The 20,780-nt window shown below is 50.3% G+C and overlaps 1 protein-coding gene across 2 annotated transcripts in view; it reads left to right on the forward strand.

Moving 5' to 3' along the window:
- AGO2 (argonaute RISC catalytic component 2) overlaps positions 1–20,780 on the forward strand; it is a 113,451-nt gene continuing 92,671 nt past the window's right edge. The window contains exon 1 of one of the 2 annotated variants that reach the window (XM_045560805.1): positions 1–89. In XM_045560805.1, coding sequence (XP_045416761.1) covers positions 68–89 — 22 coding nt within the window. In that variant the 5' untranslated portion in view covers positions 1–67. Of the gene's footprint in view, positions 90–5,020; positions 5,042–20,780 lie in introns of those variants that run through there. The other variant, XM_045560807.1, reaches the window with a different exon arrangement.

The following is a 20,780-nucleotide window of genomic DNA, read 5'->3' on the forward strand; positions in this document are numbered from 1 at the left end:
TGCGGCCGGCGGCTCCCTCGCGGCTCGCGGCCGCCCTTCGGCCCCGGAGCCCCTCAGCGGCGCCACCATGTACTCGGGAGCCGGCCCCGGTGAGTCCTCGCGCTCGGGGCGCCGGCCCGGCCGCTCGCGCGCTCCTCCCCGCGGCGCCGGCGGCGGTTGGCGGGCCCGGCGCGAGCGCCGCGAGGGCGGCGGGGCCGGGGGCGGCGGGGCCGGGGTCCGGGGTCGGGGTCAGCGGCGGCGGGACTCGGGCCGGCCGCTCCCTCGGCCCCGCGGCAGACGCGCAGCCCCGACCTCCTCGGCCCCCGCAGTCGTCGGGGCGCCCCGCGCGGCCTGGGCCCTTCCCGCGCCCCGCGTCCCCCCGTCCCCGCCCGGGGCCCGGGCCGGCCGCCGCGTATAGGCCGGAGGCCGGGAGCGCCCCGCCTAGCCCCACCGGGCCGGGCTGCGGCTCCGGCCTTGCTGCCCCGCGGCGCGCTGCGCCGGGCGGGGACGGGGGCCGCGGCCGGGCGACACTGAGCGCCCGGGGGGTTCAGGCCCGGTCGGGGGCGCGAGCTCGGGGGCGGACGGGGGAGAGGAGGCTGCTGCGCCGGCACCGAGCCGAGCCGCGGCGAGCCTGGGGCGCGCTCAGTTTCGTTTTTCTTTTTGCCAGCACTTCTTCGGTCCGTTTTCTGAAGGAAAGTCTGGAAATGCTGAATTTTGGCCAATTCCTGTCGGTAGTTAGGACTGTAGACTGAAAGGGATAGGAAGCGGCTCCCTAAGACCCTAAAACTGCGTGCGCGTCTGGTTTTCATTCCAGACACGCCGTCTTCCTTATTCAAGTGCTAATTGCCTTTTACAATTTACTAGAAGAGGTAGGAGATGTGTTGATCTCTTTAGCACCCCTTCTTACCAGCCAGCCTCTCTTTCTTTGGAAAAGTTCTAAGAAACTTAAGCAGTAACACATTCTCTTTCCTTTTAAATGCAGAGCAGAAGGCAGTTTCCTTGCTGGGCCTAGGAAACAGTCAAGTGTTCTAATGCTTTTTCGCCTTCTCCCGCCAGGCACGTGGCTCCTAAATTTCCCGGCCGGCCACTTGGACGGGCACTGCCTGCTCCCCTTTGTCCGCAGGCTGCAGCGGGCTGCGCTGGCCGCAGGCCCCGCCGGGCTCCCGGCTTGTTTACCCGGCCCGGTTCTAGGTGGTCCGCATTCGTGGTCCGGCCCGCCCTGCTCTGGGCCTGCTCCCTTGGTCCCTTGACGGCGGACCCCTGCTGTGTGTTCAGGGCTCTGTGCCTTGTGAATGCTGGGTGTCTTTTTTCAGATGCCACTTCTCCGAGGCTGAGCCTGCCCAACTATTAAACCCATCAGGGCTCTCACCAATTTGATTCGGAGAATGGTTTTAACCCTGCACCTGGGAGACGCCACAACCCCGAGGGCAGATGTCGCCTCTGGGGACCCTTTGTGGCCAACCGCCTACCTGTGAAACGGACAGAGCAACCGTTTGCCCTGTTTGGGAATCTTCCAGCTCATCCTTGTAAAGGAACCCTACAAATGTTAGCCACAACACCATACCTTTTTTTCAGATTATCGGTTTAAAAGTTGGAGGCCCAGGAACAGTGAAGAAGCTTGAGGAAGGTCAAGATTTTATGTCGTGTTTTATGTGTTGTTTAATGCATTCAGCTTGCCGAAGTTAGTGGTGGTCTTTCATTATGAAGACAGACAGTAGAGTCTCAGAGAGGTTAAGATCTTATGCCTAGGTGGTGCAGCCAGCCAGCATGGGGTAGTTCGTCTGACTCCGAGCCGGCTCTCTGTGTGCCCTCAGGGAAGTGGCTTTCAGTCTCTTTTGACCTTGACCCACAGTAAGAGATACCTGTTGGGTATAGACTAGACCAGCGCCAGCCTGCATACCTGTAACTGATACCAGGGCTTCAGGAAGCAACACTTATGCTTATTGGCCCACTGTGTGTGCGCACTGGGATATTGTCTATTTCGTTATAAAAAATGCTTTAGTCCAGGCTTATTTCTGGTCACTAGCTGCTTTTTGAAGGTTGTTGTGGGGCGGGCCTGGTGGGGAGAAGCCTCCTGGAACCGGACAGCTTTGGTTGAAAAAATAAATGTGTCTGTAGGATAATTCTTAGCTAATGGCAGGATGGGAATGAACCCAAGTTTCAGGTTGTGTGAGTGTGCTGTAATTATAAGGTGTGGAACGGTTCAATTTTATTCTACACAGTAAGGCTTTTAATTTTGTTTAAAAGGAATTTTTGGAATAGAGTCTCCTCATCGAAACTATTTTTAATATTATATTTCCTAATTTAGAATAATGAAAACACATTTGATCTGAATTGTAGAAAAATTACAAATAGTTTTGCTACTTCCAATTATAATGGACTTATTAAGCAACTAAGTAGATTAATTTAAAAACATAGTTCACAATAGCTCTACATTATGCCTATATGAGCAAATACTATTACATATGTGAATTCATATCCAAACTAAATAAAGGTAGGAATGTTACTATTTCTTCTTTTTGAACTATTTGAAAGAGTTAGTGGTTTAGGATGAATGGTTTCAACAGTGCCCCTAAGCTTTCCTAGATGAACAAATTAGTTTTTTGGTTTGGGGTTTTGTTTTCTTTTTAACCACTTAAAGAGTTAAAGGTCTTACTGTGTGTAAGTGATTGCCTGCTCCAAAGGGATTGTTTCTTTTGGTTTTGCTATGTTCAAACTCCTGAGTGTTTCACTCCTTACAGATTTGCTACAAAGTAACCTTTGTGACATCTAAGATTTGCTTGACAGTTGTATCAACAGGATAACGACTTTCAGAATAACTTAACTTCTTGTGGTTTCTGGTGCCATCTAACTCCTCTGGCACCGCCCCCCCCCCCCCAGCCCCCGCCTGCCCCCACTGTCTCATGAAGGTATGATCAGTTCTCCCAATGGTGGAGCTGCTGGGGGCTGGAGCCCATGACAGCAGGGCTGAGTATTTGTGCATCCTCTCCCTTGGGTCTATTATAAACCTTGAGGAACAATCTAAGTAAGTGTGTAAGAAAAAAAATATATATACAAAAGCCTCAACTCCTAAAACCTATGAGGTTTTAAGAATCAAAATTATTTTTTTAACTTCTAGTTTCCATGTTAGAATTTTTAACAATGCCACTTCAAGAGTTATGCAACACTGTAATGTGCCAGTCTGATAAAATGTGTTTTTGTTTTGTGAATTGTTATTGTGAACCTTCAAAACATAACACTTGAGTTTCTAAAATAGTTTCTACTGTGAAATAATTTTAAAAACACAAAAGTAGAGTGAGTAGTAGAGTACTCTCCCATTTATACATTCCCAAGCTTCAACAATCGTCAAGATTTTTCACATTTGCTTTGAATGTACGCCTTTCTTCTTTCTCTTTGTGGGCATTTTCCAAAGCGAGTCTCAGACCTGTCGTTTCACCCCTGATGTGTAAGTATGCATGTCTAAAGCATGGGGACATTGTAAACATAACCCAGTCTATAATCAATTTCTCTCATTCTCTCAGAAATGTGCCACAGTTGGTTGTTTTGCATTGTAAATTTTAGTAAAAGTTAACACATACCTTTGGTTGTCTGTCTTCCAAGGCTTTTTTTTTTTTTTTTTTTTTTTTTGAGACAGAGTCTCACTTTGTTGCCCGGGCTAGAGTGAGTGCCGTGGCATCAGCCTAGCTCACAGCAACCTCAGACTCCTGGGCTTAAGCGATCCTACTGCCTCAGCCTCCCGAGTAGCTGGGACTACAGGCATGAGCCACCATGCCCGGCTAATTTTTTTGTATATATATTTTTAGTTGGCCAGATAATTTCTTTCTATTTTTAGTAGAGACGGGGGTCTCACTCTTGCTCAGGCTGGTCTCGAACTCCTGACCTCGAGCGATCCACCCGCCTCGGCCTCCCAGAGCTAGGATTACAGGCGTGAGCCACCGCGCCCGGCCTTCCAAGGCTTTTTGATGCAGCCTCTAAAGCTAGGCCTGCCTATTTTCCCTCTGCTTTCGCCTTATTACATTTACACTGAAAAAAAAAAAAAAAAACTCTTAAGAACATGTATATCACCCCCCCCCCGTCCACCAGATTTTTTCTTTAATTGGTTCTAGAAAGAACCTCATTGTTCAAGATCTTTCTTTCTTTCTTTTTTTTTTTTTTTTTGGTGTCTCTGTTTTGCTGAGGGGGGCTGATTTGGAGACCCAGTCGTGGTTTTAATTGTGACACATTTATTTCAAATGTGGAGTGTCAGGTGGACAGGTCACTCTGCATCTTTAATTTGCAGTTGCAGCAGAGCCCTGTTTTTCGTGGCACTCTTTCAGCAGAAGTGACATTTTATAATGCATGGAAAATGTGAATGATACTTGTGAATCTTGTGCAATTCTTCTCGTATAATTATTCAAATAAGAGGGATTCTTCCCAGCTTTAGGTTGGGGGCGTTTCTTCTGTGTGAGATAGGGGAGACAGGTCTCTCCTTATCTGTTCCCTGCCATTCTTGACACTCACCCCCCAACTCCATTATCTCGTCCCCAGCTGAAGATCCCTTGGCACGCACCCGCACTTCTGAGCCCCAGCCTCTAGCCAGGGTTGGGGCCTGTGCCTTTTCACTGTAGCCAGTTAAAGTCAAGCTCTTGCTGTGGTGAAAGATCATCATTTTTTTCCTCCAAAAATTTGAAAGCCTGAAACCACTATTTGTTCTCTGGTCCCTTACTCTTTGTGACCAATTAACTATGCCCTTCTAATTTATCTTTCCATAGAGCTGTGCCCAGTGTGGCTGTACAATTTATCGTCTCAACTGGGAACTTTTGAAAGGGATGTGGGGCACACGTCACATCCCTGGGACAACAGGCACAGATAAGGATGGTGGGGGCAAACCGGGATGGACGGTCTCTATAAATGCACTTTCAAAATCAGCCTTGTATGTGGGCTCAAAAGTAACAAGACTTGAACATTTTAAATTTGTTTCACTCTTCAGTGGCTCTACACTTCGTGAAATCTTCATAAAATCTGAAGGATTCGAGGGTGGTGTCTTGGAGAGGTTGTCACCAATTTGTACCAGAGGGTGCAGGTGCGTCTCCCAGTCTTGAGCTGGGAGGCAGTGGGGGTGGGGAAGGCCCACCAGACTCCCCGCTGGCTGCCGAGAACCAGAGTCCTGCCCAGGCTCTTGTGGATGTTGGATCAAGAACTTGAAACCTCACCTTTTAATCTTCTTCTTATTTTCCTCAAGGTCATGGCTAAGCGGTGGACAGACAGCGTTCTGGCCATCAGCTCCAGCTCTGTCCTCGTCCACTTGCACAATGTTGAGCATTTGTTACCCTTTGTGGGTCTTGGTTTCTTCATCTGTAAAGTGAAGTGCTTTGGCCCAGACGACTCATGTTCCCCTGTGGTGCCACATCCCCTACGATTTACTCTCCGACCTTCCTCCGACAGCCATGGCCCCCGGGGGCCCGGGGATATGCACATTTCCTCAGCTCATCTTCAGAGTGTTCCAGTGGGGTCAGTGCAGTGACCCAGGATGGAAGAAAAGGCTGGGCGAGGCCGGCAGCGACGGCCAGAGCTGGTGTTCAAATCCACCTAGCAGAGCGTGGCTGCTGGCCACTGAGTAGTGTGGCCTGTGGCTTCTTTCCTTGTTTGATGCGTCAGAATAGTCGATGGGTTCTAGAGTCGGGCATTTTTTAGAAGCATCTGTGCTGTTTAACAGTGCAGAATGTTATGAAGATGCCAAAGGCATAAAAGATTCCCCCACATGCACACACGTACACACGTGTGCACGCACCTCCACGAGCACCTGCTCGGTGGTCAGGCCTCCTGTGCTCCAGACTCCTCAGGGTCACTCAGGGCTGCTCCTTTGGGAAGCAAGCATAGCTCAGGGTGCCATGCAACCTGCAGCCGGCAGCCCATGGAAGTGGCAGGTTAGGCCAAGATTGCCTCTGGAGGTGGGTTTTAGGGAGGAAGTGGACACACACTGCTGAGGGTGGCACGGAGTGGGAGCCAGGAAGCTGTTGGGGGTTTTGGCAGCTGGCTGGTGTCAGTTGTCCATAGAGCAATGCGGGCCAGGGAGTTTTTTGTCATGGAAGCCTGGAAGGTCAGGCCTGCTTCCCTGGAGACAGGTGTGCTGTGGCTGTGTGACCCTCACGTTGCTCTGAGAGCACTTGGGGGTAACAGTGCCCGTGAGCGCCCTGGGTTCCGCGAGCAGGGAAGAGGGTGCACCAACTGCATCCTGAGTGTTGGGTGGTCAGCTCAGTCTGGAAAGGTCATTCCAGTAGCCCTGCAGGAGGAGAAGGGCCTTGGCCTCTGAGTCAGGGGTGGACAAGGGGTGAAAGTCGGAGGAGAAGCTGCAGGCGGGTGGTCGGGGTCTGGGACAGCAGGTCCCCTGGGTGGGGCGGCTCTGGGCAGAGTGATGTGCCCTTCCCTTCTGCGTCTCAGGGCGCTGAGCGTGTGAGCACAGTGCCCCAGTGCGTGTGCTGGATGGGGTGAGTGCGGTGAGGGCTTTCGGCTCGGGCTTGAATCTGGCCTGTACTGAGCAGACTCAGCCTGTCTGGGCCCCAGGCCACCCCTTACCTGCTCTGCCTTCGGAGCCTCAGCTCTGGTCCCTGGAAAGTGCGATGATAATGGCACCTGCCTCAGGCTGTTGTGAGGGTGAGGTGGGATGGTGTGGGGAGTGCATCGCCCAGGGCAGGGCATGTGCATCTACTCGGCAGGTCTGGTCCTTCCCCACAGGGTAGTTTGTAAGTTCGGTGTGGCCGGGCCCAGCCCAGCAGAGGGTCCTGCCCAGGGAAGCCCCCGTGGATGGTGGGGTCTGGCCTTTGTCTTCACGGCCCCTATTCAGTGGTGCATGGTGACTGGCTGGGCTGTGGGAGGAGGGGAGATTGAGGTCACTGAGTCTCGCTTCTGCTACTGGCAGAAGGAAACACCATTAGCAAAAATAAGGAATAATGGAGTGAGGGGTCAGTCCTGCTTTAACCGATCCTGCACGGGACACAAAGGGGGCAGGTGCTTTGTGTGAATGGGGTGGGGGCCTGAGCCTCAGTTATAGATGACGACGGATGCTCCTTCGTGTGGCGCTTGGCCGGCTCGGAGTCCTGGACACCACTCTGGTCCGAGCACGGTCCACACAGTGTGGCAGGCTGAGTGGTGAGAGTGCGAAACCCAGTGCGGCCCCAGCCCCTCGAGCTAGCATCATTTATTTTTTCATGGAAACAAAGGAATTGATAGAATAACACAAGTAAAAAATTAGGAGAAAGCAAAGGAGGAAACCAAGAATGATGAGGGGGAAAGTTGGGACAAATATGGGGTGTCTGGATGCCTGGTGCTCTTGGGACAGGTGCGGCAGGTCAGGTGGCCTCACAAATCCTGGCTGCAGGACTCGGCCTCATCTCCGCACGGAGAGCGGGACCTCGTGCTGTGCTGTGCTCGGCTGAGGTGGTGCAGGCAGATCCCAAGTGCTCACGTGTGCTCAGCCCTCAGAGAGCGTCTGCCGACTGTCACTGTGTCCACTGCCGCTGGGTGTTATTGTGCTGTTCGAGAGCACCATTTCCCCCTCCTAGTTCTGGCAGCAGGGATGGATAAGAAAACACTTGAAAAACCATATCCTCGAGAGATAAAGTGTATTAAATGCTTGGTGCCCTCGAGCTCCGCACAGACCCAAACGTGCTGCACGTGAGGGTGGGACTCTGGTGGCAGCTGTGGGCAGGAGAAGCTGATGCAATGCCACAGCATGCTTCCAGGTTAGGAGCTGGGTACCAGCCAAGTGAGACTGCAGTGGCCTCAAGCTGTCCCATCGGTGACAGGCCCCAGCAACAGGGGGTCGTTGCTGGGACTTTGTTCCCTCTGCTGTGTGCTGCTGCTTCGTGAAGAGTGTGGTTTGCTAAATACTAAAACATGTGGTTCAGGACAAGAATGGTCATGTTAGGCTTGGAAGGTTCTCAGAGCACCTGAGACGGGTAAGACAGTGTAGCCTTGAGCTGTGGGCGTGAAGCCCTTTGGCGGGATGATCAATGAGGTGCACTGTGGTGGGAGAGGCCCCAGTTACGACTGTTGCTCCTGTAGCCTCCAACTCAAGTGATCCTCCTGCCTCAGCCTCCTGAGTAGCTGGGACTACAGGCTTGCACCACCATGCCCAGCTAATTTTTCAATTTTTCGTAGAGACGGGGTCTCGATTTTGCTCAGGCTGGTCTTGAACTCCTGGCCTCAAGTGATACTCCCGCCTCAGCCTCCCAAAGTGTTTGGATTACAGGTGTGAGCCACCAGCCTATTCTGTAACATTTGAGGGTGACCTTGTGTCAGGTCCGGCCTCTTAGTGGACTGTTGCCCTGGTTCTTTGGCTCCTTGCTTGGAAGAATCACAAGCAGGCCGTGTGACGGAGTGATCGCAGACAGGAAGCAATTCCACACAAACAGGTTTTATTGCAGAAAAGAAGGAAGCTATATAAAGTGAAAATACGTTCCAGAGAGAGGAATAGGTCAGTGTTCACAGAGTGGAGAAAGATGTTGGGGACTCCCAGGTGGTTGCCTTTTACTGGCCTGGTTGGGGGAGGGCTTACAGGGGTGTGGGACGTTACCAGGTGATTGATATACATGACTGTCAGGTGTTCTGCGTCTTCCTGCAGTCCCTTCCCCCGAATGGTTCCCGGCTTCTCCACCCCTAGGAACCGCCCTCCTGGCCTGTATCTGCCACCTTAGATTTGGTCCCTGCCTAACATTCCCCCCTGAGAGGCATGGAGCCTGAAAATCTTCCGGGGTTTGGGGCTGAAGGTCCATCTTCTGCAACTGCTTCGAGCTGAACAGGGACGATGTTCTCCAGGCTCTACGACCTCTTTTAGGAGCTGCAGGTGGAAGTCGCATGGGGCTTTATCCAGAAGCTCTGTGGGTGGCGGTATTATGTTGTTCAGTTGTGGGATGGAATCCCCGAGCTAGCATAAGCTTCACATGGAACTACTGAAGCCTTGAAGACAAGCAAAATAAGAAGGTTAAGTGCCTGGGCCAAATAGTAATAGCATAATGGCCGCTAAAGGTCCCAGGAATGGTAACAACCAGGTCACTTGGTAATAGTGAAAAAAGAAATTGCGGTCAGATGAAGAAAAATGAAATCATAATGAAAATATGAAAATTGCTGGGTGCCTGAAAATAGGTGAGCTCAGAATTATTCCCATGTGCACAATATATCTGCTACGCAGAGGGTTCCAGCAAAGGCTCACGGGAGAAAGATCAGGAAATACCTGTAGGACTTTTTTACTATCTGTGGTGGCATAACCCCTGAGGCTTAATTATTTCACCTTTTTCAAGAGAACCTTTAATCCCTCAGTTGGTGTGCACTTGCCGGTGTCTGGGCTTTGAGCACCTACCAGTTTCCGCTCTTGAAATGTGTACCCAGCTCTCGGCTCCTGCGGCTTGAGTCCTGTGGGGTATCTACCGCTTGTGGAGTAGGCTGGAATTCTGGTTGGAATATCCAGGAAAAGCTTCCCAAAGGAGTGCCATTTGAGTGAGACTGGAAAGGGCGGAGTGGGGTGGGCTGCTGCTCGTGGTGTGTGGTTGGGGCAGAGAACGTGGCACCACGTGTGAGGGGCTGGACAGCCAGCACACGGAGTTAGCTGTGAAGCGTGTTGGGTGTGTGGCAGAAAAAAGACCGTGGGTAGGGCTGGGGTCCAGGGGTGGGTGGAGCCGCCTTGTGGTGGGTGCAGCCCATTGAGACAGCAGGTATTGGCAGGAGAGGGAGGGAGGGGCCCAGGTGCAGGCCGGGCAGGGGAGGGGCACCAGCTGCCTTGTTTTGTAAGGACCTCTGTGTCTGCTGCGTTTAGAACAGGCTGGTGGGGGATGTGGAGACGGGGAGGCCTGCCTGGAGTAGGCCAGGTTTAACATCTTAAAGGAATGGAAGATAGAGTGTGTGTCTGCCCCACCTGTGCACCTACAAACTGCTGCAGGTATTTAGAGACTGACCCTCCCTCTGGACCACAGACCATGTGGAGTTCAAGTCACCCCAGGCTCTTCCAAGGTGTGGATTTGTACAGTTGGTTGCCTCAGGGTGAAGGGACGTGGTTGCACTTGCTACTTACTTGTTGGAGAAACCGGCGGTTTATGCTCTTGCATCCCTGAGGTCTGTCCGCATGTGGCTGACTGCATCTTCTGGGTGCAGTTTAGCACGTTCTGCGGTCCTGTGTCTTTCCTGCAGATTAGCAGTCAGATCGAGAGGCTTGGTCTGATGCAGGTTCTAGTGCTTCGGTTTGGTTTTCTTTCTGCCCTGATCCATCACGGGGGATGGCAGGTCCCCCTTAGCAGGCAGGCTTGCTGGTTACTGTCGACCAGCAGTCACTGGGCTCCAGGAATTCTTTAGGGTGTGTGACATGCTGAAATTCTGACGCTACTTCTCCATGTAAAACCTTGCCCTGGTCAGCTGTTTGGTTTCTGGTGCATGTTGAGGGCAGAGGGAATGGCAGTGAGTGGCATGGGGTCAGGACAGCTGTGCTGGGGGAGGAGGGCTGGTCCCAGTGGGCCACTAGGTGAGGCTGGAGTGAGGGGTGGGTTCTGTAGGTGGCAGGACCTCTGGAAGGTGCAGAGCAGGTGTGATAGGGGACCTGCAGGGAACCAAGGGGCGTGGGGAGGGCAGGCAAGGCCCGGATGGGCAGGTGGCCGCTTTGGAGCTGGCCTGGTGTCGCTGGTGGAGGTGGGCAGGGAGCGACTGGGGTGAACCAAATGTGAGGAGCCCAGGAGAATTCACTCTGCAAACCTGGGGTGCCCAGTGGGCTTTGCCTTGCTGGGGTCGGTCCCGCTTCTGTCTCCTTCACCTGATTGTGAACTGCTTGCTGCCAGCACCATCTTGCTTCCCTTTCATGAGCGTCCAGCGTCTGACATGGTGTCCTTTTTCATCACTGAATGGTTCCTACATTTCAGTTGTTTCTTGTTTAAAGGTGTGTCGAGACTAGTTTACACCTTAGAAAAGTCCCACAGCTCTCGTGCCCTGGGGCCTTTCCTGGTCGTGCCCTGGGCTGGGCTGGACAGCAGGTGGGCTCCCTGGGCTGTATTGGGCATGGGAGGCACCATCTGCCTGCAAGGGTGGCGCAGGTGGACGTCACGGAGGGCGGTGGGCCTCGGGGCCCCTCACCACACTGACTTAAGTAGGTAGCGGATGTCCTGGGAAGGTGAGATCACAACTTGCCAACGGGTAGATGGTGACAAGCCTCTCCGGTGTCCCACCAGCCTCCTGGCTCCACGTCAGTCGATTCTAGGTGTTGCTGGCTCAGGTGGGCAAGCCGTGTCCCGCCACTGGGCCTGCTGGTCTGGCTGTGGAGCCTGAGCGCCCCTCTATGCTTCCTCAGGCCTGGTCCAAAGCTGCACCCGCAGGAGATGGGCACAAAGCAGCTGGGGCGGCCTGGCCCAACCCTTATGGCTGTAGGGCCTGAGGAAGCCACTTAGTTGCTTTGAGCTCAGTGTCTTCACCTGTAAAATGGGGTAATTATAGTATCTCCTTTCCTGTGAGAATTAAATGTACTCTTCTGTGTGAAAGTGCTCCAGACTGTGCCTGCACTATTGGTGTTACAAGATGACTTGGGGGCTCAGTAAGGATTTGTGGCTTCACTGTGACATGGGAGTCTTTTGACATGGGGTGTCATTTTCCTGTTGTCTGAGGTTGGTGATGAAATTCTAGAGGGAAAATTGGTTGTCTTGGGTGAAGATTCTTTGAAAAATAAATGCTATGAAGTAAATAGAAAAGATGGCAAGCAATTTGGTTGCAAAGCTGTAGGCCCCCTGCATGGCGTGAATTGTGCATGTTTAGAGAGGACAGGCACAGAACTAGGTTGACCCTTTGAGGGAGATTTGAATTTCGTGCCATCAGAGAGTTGTCTCACCTGAGTTGATGGTGACAAAGGAGTCCTGGCTGCCCGGAGCTCCGTGTTCAGAAAGAGCCTGAGCATGGGCTCATGGAGAATGTGCCCTGTTGGGTTATCAGTGTTTGCCATGGGCACGGCGGGACAGTGGCGCCGTGGGCCATCCCCACATGATATTTCAAGGAAGTTTAACTCATAGCTTGTGAGAGGTTAGTAAAAATTTTAGCTCTACGAAGCTTTCCGAGAGTCCCAGGTGTCATTCCAATAAACATTAATTTGAAGTGTAGTTTTATTTGATTTTTTGCACATTTTTACTGAAATAAGGTGTTTTTAAGTTCGTGTTGTAGGATCTTGCAAAGTCATCTTTCAGATCGTGGTTCTTAAACTGATGCTGCAGGTGGTGGTTTTACTTTCCCCGTGGAGAGAACCCTGGGCTTCCCTGGGGCTCTCAGTGTTTCAGGCCTGCTGCTGTCAGGAAGTTCTTCCGTAACCCCGACTCTGAGTCTAGCCCGACAATGCTCTCGCTGCTACTGGTATTGTGTGGTCTGTTGCAAGTGTGTCAGCATTGTTGACCAAGGGTAAAGAAACATGACAGGTGTTTCAGAGGGAGGAAGTTCTTTTTGAAAGTCATACCTTTTAAAAAAAAAAATTGAGGTGAAATTCATGTAAGGTAAAATTAATCATTTTAAAATGAACAATTCAGTGGCATTTAGGGTATTCACCATGCTGTACGTCATCTCTGTCTACTTGCAAACCATTTCATTACTCTAAAAGAAAGCCCCATACAAATAAGTACTCACCCCATTCCCTCCTACCCAGCCCCTGGAAACCAATTTGTGTTCTGAATCTATGGATTTACCTATTCTGAGTATTTTCTGTAAATGAAGTCACACGATATACGCAATTTTGTCTTCCTTCTTACCATGATGTTTTCAAGGTTCATGTTGCAGCATGTGTCAGTACTTGGTTCCATTTTGTTGCCAAATAATATTCCATCGAATGGATATACCACAAATTATTTGTTGATGGACGTTCGGGTTGCTTTCACTTTTTGGCTATTGTGAATAGTACTGCTGTGAACATTTGTGGCAAGTTTTTGCATGGACTGTGTCTTAATTTCTCTTGGAATTGCTGGGTTACATGGTAGCTCTGTGTTTAACTTTCTGAGGAACTCCAATACTGTGTTTACAGCAGCCGCACCATTCTATATGCCCGCTAGCAATTTACCAAGATTTTAATTTCTTCACATCCTCATCAACGATTGTTATCTCAGCATTTTAGAAAGTAAAGTTCTTAAGTAGTAAACCATTTCTTGCATCTTTTAGTCACCAAAGTGGGAAAAATGTTAGATTTAAGCATGTTTTGCCCAGATTGAACTAATAGATATAAGGTATTATACATTCATTTTTTTATGTCACAGTGTAGAGTATGTTTAGAACCTGGACAGCTAGATGAACGTGATAAAGTTAAATATAATTTAATAGGGAGAACAAAAATATAGTCCAATATCTGGATTCAGCCCTGTGTGTCTAATTTTTTTTTTTTTGAAACAGAGTCTCAATCTGTTGCCTGGGTTAGAGTGCTCTGGCGTCAGCCTAGCTCACAGCAACCTCAAACTCCTGGACTCAAGGGATCCTCCTGCCTCAGCCTCCCGAGTAGCTGGGACTACAGGCATGCGCCATCATGCCTGGCAAATTTTTTGTTTCTATTTTTAGTTGCTCGGCTAATTTTTTCTTTTCTTTTTCTTTTTTTTTTTTTTAGTAGAAATGGGGTCTCGCTCTTGCTCAGGCTGGTCTCGAACTCCTGAGCTCAAACTATCCTCCCGCCTCTGCCTCCCAGAGTGCTAGGATTACAGGCGTGAGCCACCGAGCCTGGCCACATATGTCTAACGTCAAAGAAATTCACTCTCTGATTATTGAGGGCCACCTCTGTGCACTCCCGGTGCTGGGGAATGCCTGAGTCTCAAACAAAGACAGGGACCGAGTGGTCGCTCACGAATTCATGGAAAATGGCAAGTGTCTGTACCACACGTAAGCAGGCATGGTCCCATAGCGGGGGTGGGAATGTGGCCCGGAGCATGGCCTGCGGGGTACTGCCAGGGCCAGAGGCTGGCTGGCCTGGGGCAGATCTCAGTCCAGAACGGTAGGGAACGGGTGCGAGAAACAGTTTCTGAGCAGCCTGCTGGCTGCCCGGAGAGCCGCAGGCAAGTGGCTTGTACCCTAGAGCAGCCCCTGTGAGGGAGGCTGAGGCCAGAGGGATGGGCAGGTGTGGGGTGGGGAGAGGAGGTGCCGGAAGGGCTCCTGCTGCTGGGGGTTGGGTGGGTGTGGTCCACTAACAAAAGAGACCAGATTTATGTGGCATTTGCAAACTTTGAGGAAAAGTTTTAAAGGCCTTGGTATTGCGGAAAAATTCGAACGTGCACAAAAGTGGAGGAGAAACTGTTAAGGAGCCCTTGTGTGGCCTCCCTCAGCCTCATGCACTGAGTCTGGTCTTGCTCAGGTGCCCTCCTTGCCCTCCATTATTTGAAGCATCATGTCATTTCATTCACAAATATTCTTTTAACCTTCTGTTTTGAAATAATTTTAGATTTACAGAAAAGTGGCTGGAGTAGTGCGGAGCCCCTGTCGTCATCTTCCCCCGGTGTCGCTGCCTTGCCTCACAGGACACTTGTCAGAACCAGGGGCTGGCTTCCAGACGGCTCTGCTTCCCGAGCTCAGCCTGGTCCTGCCCAGGGTCCCACGCGCCCGAGCCGGCAGGTGGTGATGCTCCTGCTGTGGCCTGGTGTGGACGCCCTGCAGGCCAGGCCCTGTCCTCTTGGCGCCTGTCACTTGAGTGTTTCTGGACCCATGAGGCGCTCCAGGCTCATGCTGAATTTGTTCTGTCCCAGCCCGTTTCTCAGTGAGCTCTGATTCCTTTTATTGGAAACGGTGTCAGGAGCGAAGATCTGGGCGCCGGGTGCTGTTTGTCGCAGCTGCCCTTGCCCCCTGCCCTGTCGGTGGACGCGGCCTGGAAGCACGCGTGCTCACGCCAGCAGGTGCACACGCGTCTCTGTTCATCCTCCCGTATTAATATTAAAAACCATGGGCTTATGCCCATGTTGCTGCTTCAACTCCACCACAGGTTTATTCAGGCTGCCCCATCCCTTATTTGTAACTGTATCAGACAGTGAGGGGCCGGCTCTCACTATCCACGACGGGTTTGCTTGTTTGTTCAGACCTAGAGTTTGTGTAACGCAGTTTTAGAATCGGTAACTGGTGCCCTGTGAGAAACCGACGCACTAACTGGAGCTCTGATACGTGTGCATAGCTCCTTTTGTCTTTAGCCTTGTACTATAAGAACATTGTTTTCTAAAGTCGCTCAGTTCCTTTCTTCTCCGCGCCCTTCAGTGTGGCCGCAGCGCAGTCTTTGTGCCCGCCCGCCGGCGCCACTTCTGTCCCTGTGCTCCCCTCTTGCCGACAGCTTTTGCCCGAGCCACACAGGTGGGACTCAGCATATGCCCTGTCGTGTCATTGTTTTCCATCTTGTGTCCTTGCATTCAGTTCTGTTACATGAGAAATTAAGTGAAATGCTTGTGGATAAGAATTCATAGTCTGAAGTGGAAAATGAGTTGTTGAACGTGTGGTAGTTAAAATCTGAAACACTCGGAGAGTGAGAACCCTAGCTAGCTTCTATCAGGGAGTCAGTCGTTCTTGGTGTTGCCACGGGAAGGTGAGAGTTGCTACGCAGACCTGCTGCCCAGTACGTGCCAGAGCCCATGAATAGCGACTTGGCAACAGTTGCCACCGAATGTTGTGACAGCGGCCGTTTGCTCCACGTCCATGCCCTGTATGTGGGCGGTTGGGACCCGCACTGGGGCCCTGCCCCCACCCGGCTCTGCCTTGCAGCGATAGGGCTGCAGGCGTCAGTTATCTCCAGAGGCGGCACTGCCTCTCCCGTCTCCACTGGAGCTTTTCACGCAGAATTTTCTTAGGCTGTGTGCTGTGACCACAGCCAGTGTTGCTTTTGACTCTAGTTTTTAAAAAATTGTTCCTGCCTTCATGTTAAGAAGAAATACATACTCATTTCAAAGAATTTAGAAGATGGAGAAATAGAGAAAAAAATCACCCAGAGTGTCACTTCATATCTGTTTATAGGTATTTATTTCCAGACATTTTTTCTATGCGTACACAGACAGTTGGGGTTAGCTTAGTTATAATTTTATGTCTTTCTTGTTCACCTAATACTGTGAGCATTTCTGAGCACTGTTTATTTTTTTGTGAGGGGGATGTGGTCACAACAATTTTTATTTATTTATTTATTTATTTATTTATTTATTTATTTATTTATTTATTTATTTATTTTTTGAGACAGAGTGTCACTTTGTTGCCCGGGCTAGAGTGAGTGCCGTGGCATCAGCCTAGCTCACAGCAACCTCAGACTCCTGGGCTTAAGCGATCCTACTGCCTCAGCCTCCCTAGTAGCTGGGACTACAGGCATGAGCCACCATGCCCGGCTAATTTTTTTGTATATATATTTTTTTTTAGTTGGCCAGATAATTTCTTTCTATTTTTAGTAGAGACGGGGTCTCACTCTTGCTCAGGCTGGTCTCGAACTCCTGACCTCGAGCGATCCACCCGCCTCGGCCTCCCAGAGCTAGGATTACAGGCGTGAGCCACCGCGCCCGGCCAATTTTTATTTATTTTTTAAATGTATTTTTTTTTTTTAGAGAAAGAGTCTTACTGTGTCACCCAGGCTAGGGTGCAGGAGTGCAGTCCTAGCTCACAGCAACCTTGAACTCCAGAGCTCAAGGGATCCTCCTGCCTCAGCCTCCTGAGTAGCTGGGATTACAGGCATGTGCCACCACACCCAGCTAGTTTTTAAATTTTTTGTAGAGATAGTGTCTTGCTGTGTTGCCTGGGCTGATCTTGAACTCCTGGCTTTAAGCAATCCTCCCACCGTGGCCTCTCAAAGTTCTGGGATTACAGGTGTGAACCACCACGCCCGGCTTTACAATAGTTTTTAAAGTAAAAGGATGATAGTATTACATAGATCAGAGGGTGGGATCCCACGGGACAGGGACACACATATGATGTTGATACAACATAAAACCTCTCCTTGTGCCTCAGTCTCTTTGTTTGGTAAAATGGGTATAATATTGGTACTTCCCTAATTGTCACTGTGAAGATTCAATGAGTTGGTAAGCCCGAGTGCCTATATACAGCAAGTGCTCCTGTTAGCTGCTAGTCTTGTTCATGGTACCCTTGGAGCACACCCTTTTCCTTCAGGGTACTTCCTGCAGTCTCTGGTACAGTGCTCAGGGCTGATCTGGTGTCTGCCTCTCACTGCCAGGGGCTGAGCCCGTTCGGCTGCTCATCCCCAGCCTCCAGCACGGCTGCCGATGGGGAGCAGAGCGCCAGGAAATGCCGGGCTCAGGGGTATGTGCGCATGTGCAGGGTGGGGGTAGACAGATTGCTCAGTATAAACACGGCACCCAGACATACACAGTTAGCACTGAGGTGTGGCGCTTTCCTTTTGCTGAGCACCCACAGAGTGGGGGCTGTGCCCTGAGGCTGAGTGAGGTGGGGAGGAATGAGCTCTGCACCCTTGAAGCACTCCATTCTGGGGGCAAGCCCCCGTCATGGGCAGTTTCAGGGGCTCTGGAGCCACATCCTTGGGCTCATGCCTGGGCTTTGCTCGTCACTTCAGCTCTCAGTGCCCATGTCCTATTCTGTAAACTAGGGGAAATAGTAGTGCCTGTTGTTGTTAATTCCTATAGTTAATAGGAATTCCATGTTAATATAAACTTAGGTATCCCTGGTGCAGTGCCTCATGCCTGTAATCCTAGCACTTTGGGAGGCTGAGGCAGGAGCATTGCTTGAGGCCAGGAGTTAAAGACCAGCTTGGGCAACATAGTGAGACCCTATCTCTACAGAAATTTAAAAACTTACCTGGGCCCAGTGGTGGTGCGTGCCTATAGTCCCAGCTACTTGGGAGGCTGAGGCAGGAGGATCGCTTGAGCCCAGGAGTTGGAGGTTCTAGTGAGCTATGATGATACCACTGGACACCAGTCCAGGTGACAGAGCAAGACTGTTTCAAAATGAAAAAAGAATAATATAACTATCAGAATAATGAACATAATACATTGTATTTTATATATGGTATAGGTTAATATACATTTAGTTATAACAAATACTGGTTGATTATAATTATTCATTGTAATTGATTATCAATAATTATGTTAATTATTAGTAACTATAACACTTGTTATAATTCTCATAATATCAGTAATTATGTGAAGGCAAAATGAATTAATACATGGAAAGTCCTTCTGGGGCATAGGAAGTGCCTAATGCATGGTGTTGTTTATTATAATAATAATAATAAATTGCTTCAGTGGGCAATAGGTGTCACAGTTCCTTTGAAGAGTGTGCCATTCGTGCAGGGATCTGCGAAGCACTTGAGTAAGTTTGTGGTGATGTCACCTGGGCACAGCAGGGCGCTGATGATGCGGCAGTTGGGGTTTCCCGGGGTGTCGTGTCACTGGCTTGGACCGTGGGGCACAGGAACTGTGCAAGGCTTGGTTACAGGGGTGCACCTGCAAGACCGTGGAGGCCTCAGAGCAAACCCTACCTTGTCCCCCTGAACCAGCCACTGGGAAGCCCTGTGTGACAGCACATCCTAGTCCTTCCTCTTGTGTTCTGAGGGCTCGCTCTTTAGAGCCACATGGTCTAGAGATAACAGATGAAAGGTTACAAGTTGACACAGATGAGTGGTGTAAGCATATGTTTCTTGTAAAATACTCTTAGCATGGGAGCGGAAACATTTTCTTCTTCTAACTGACTTAGCAGGCATTTGGTCCCAGTTGTTTGCTTGTGCATTGTGAAAGTTGTTTTCCAAACAAAGCCCCAAGGAAACTCGATAGTGCGTTTTAATTCAAAATAGAGTATGGTGGTGGGTGTGGTGGCTCAGGCCTGTAATCCTAGCACTCTGGGAGGCTGGGACGAAAGGATCATTTGAGCTCAGGAGTTAGAGACCAGCCTGAGTAAGAGTGAGACCCCATCTCTACTAAATAGAAAAACTAACTTGGGCATGGTGGTGCATGCCTAAAGTCCCAGCTACTCAGGAGGCTGAGGCAGAGGTTCACTTGAGCCTAGGAGTTTGAAGCCGCAGGAAGCTATGATGGTGTCATTGCAGTACACTTGGGACTCTGCAAAGAAACAAGCCCGGGCCCCTTCAGAGGGTGGTTTCAGCGTGTTTGTGCTGGGCAGGAGTGCCACTGAGGCCAGGGGCACTGTGGCACTCTGCTTCTGGGCCATTGGCATTGAATCCTGCAGGCCTGCAAAGGTGGCTGTCCTCATCCACTTTATTATGTTTTTGTTTATTTTAAAAGTGGTATGTTTTAAATGCATTTGGTAAATCACCACCCTTAGCCTTACAATGAAAATAAATGCTATTTATGGCATAATTACAGGACTTAAACAGTTAATAGTGGAATTGTGCTGAAGGTTATGAATAAATGAATGGCAGTGGTGGGCAGGTCATAGCCCCAGGCTCAGGTATGGAAGACATACCTAGAGTCACAGGATGAAGTTCTAGCTTTGGGAAGTGACTTTAGCTGCTGAGGGGAGACTGTTTAGGGTGAGGGAAGAGATAAGAATAATCACAACAGCAGTCACCATGGATGTTGTGCTTGCTGAGTAGCAGGCTCTTGTTAAGCGCTTTGCACACAAGGATTTAATTCTTACCTTGACCCTCATGGGCTCCATCATCCTCCCCATTTTGGAAGTGAGGAAACTGAGGCACAGGAATGTTCCGGTCACAAGGTAGTAAGTGGTAGGTCCCAGATTCCCACCTGGGCAGCATCTCCAGGTCCTGGAACGTTGATGGCTGTGCACGTGGTCTGGGCGTTAGAGGCTAGACCCAACGCAGGGAGGTTTCGTGACAGGCCCATTGACTCGGTCGGGTCAGGGAACACACGAGGAGAGTGGCTTGCATTGCTTTGCCATAACTGTGCAAACATATAGGACTTCTAAAGGGAATTCTCTGAAGTAGAGCAAATGTCATTAAGGAATAAAAGGAACTTAGTGGGTTTAGATTTTCCAGTGTTTTAATTAAAGAAAAATCAGTCAATTTTTTTTTTTTTTTTTTTTTTTTAGGATGCTGTTTTGAATAAGTGAATACTGACTTGAGTTCTACTTTGCTTTTATTTTCTTAACCCCGGATTTTTTTTTGTTTCTTAGACAGACTCTCGCTCTGTTGCCCGGGCTAGAGTGCTGTGGTGTCAGCCCATCTCACAGCAACCTCAAACTCCTGGGCTCAAGCAATTCTCCTGCCTCAACCTCCCGAGTAGCTGGGACTGAGTTACAGATGCTCTTGTCACCATGCCACGAGCTAATTTTTTCTATTTTTAGTAGAGATGGGGCTCAGGCTGGTCTGGAACTCCTGAGCTAAAGCGATCCTCCCGCCTCGGCCTCCCAGAGTGCTGGGATTAAACGCCTGGCCTTGACTGTGCATCTCTAAGCTGCGCTGGGCTGTGGTTTCACTGGCTGTCTTGTGAGGCTGACCCTGCAGCGCTCTGAGCACTGGGGATTTCCACTGATGGCTGGCATTTTGGGAATTTTCTTAAGCTACTCCTGCTGCTTAGTGATGTCAGGTCATCTTCACATGATTTTATGGAGGATGATGGCAAAATTGGGTAATGGAATGAGAGGCCTTTTTTAAACTGCTGCTGGCTCCCTCTGCCACCCCCTTCTTACATCAGAATAGACGCGCCGCTCTTGGGGAAGTGGCTGCAGAACCAAGGTTGAAGGTGGATGTTTCCCAGTTGTTTGGCTTGGTTTCTGCTTTGACCTTCACCCTGTAGGGTGCCTTGACCTTCAGTCGCTGTGGCGTCACCGCCATCACTGCAGTGAAATCTGGTCCCATCATGTGCTGAGGACGTTGCTGAGCTTGTGCAGTTAGTGAGAGCTGGGGGCAGGAAGACACGTAACTTCGGTGCTGGGCTTTG

The sequence above is a fragment of the Lemur catta genome, chromosome 9 (assembly GCF_020740605.2).
Source record: "Lemur catta isolate mLemCat1 chromosome 9, mLemCat1.pri, whole genome shotgun sequence".
In the NCBI taxonomy this organism is placed as follows: domain Eukaryota; kingdom Metazoa; phylum Chordata; class Mammalia; order Primates; family Lemuridae; genus Lemur; species Lemur catta.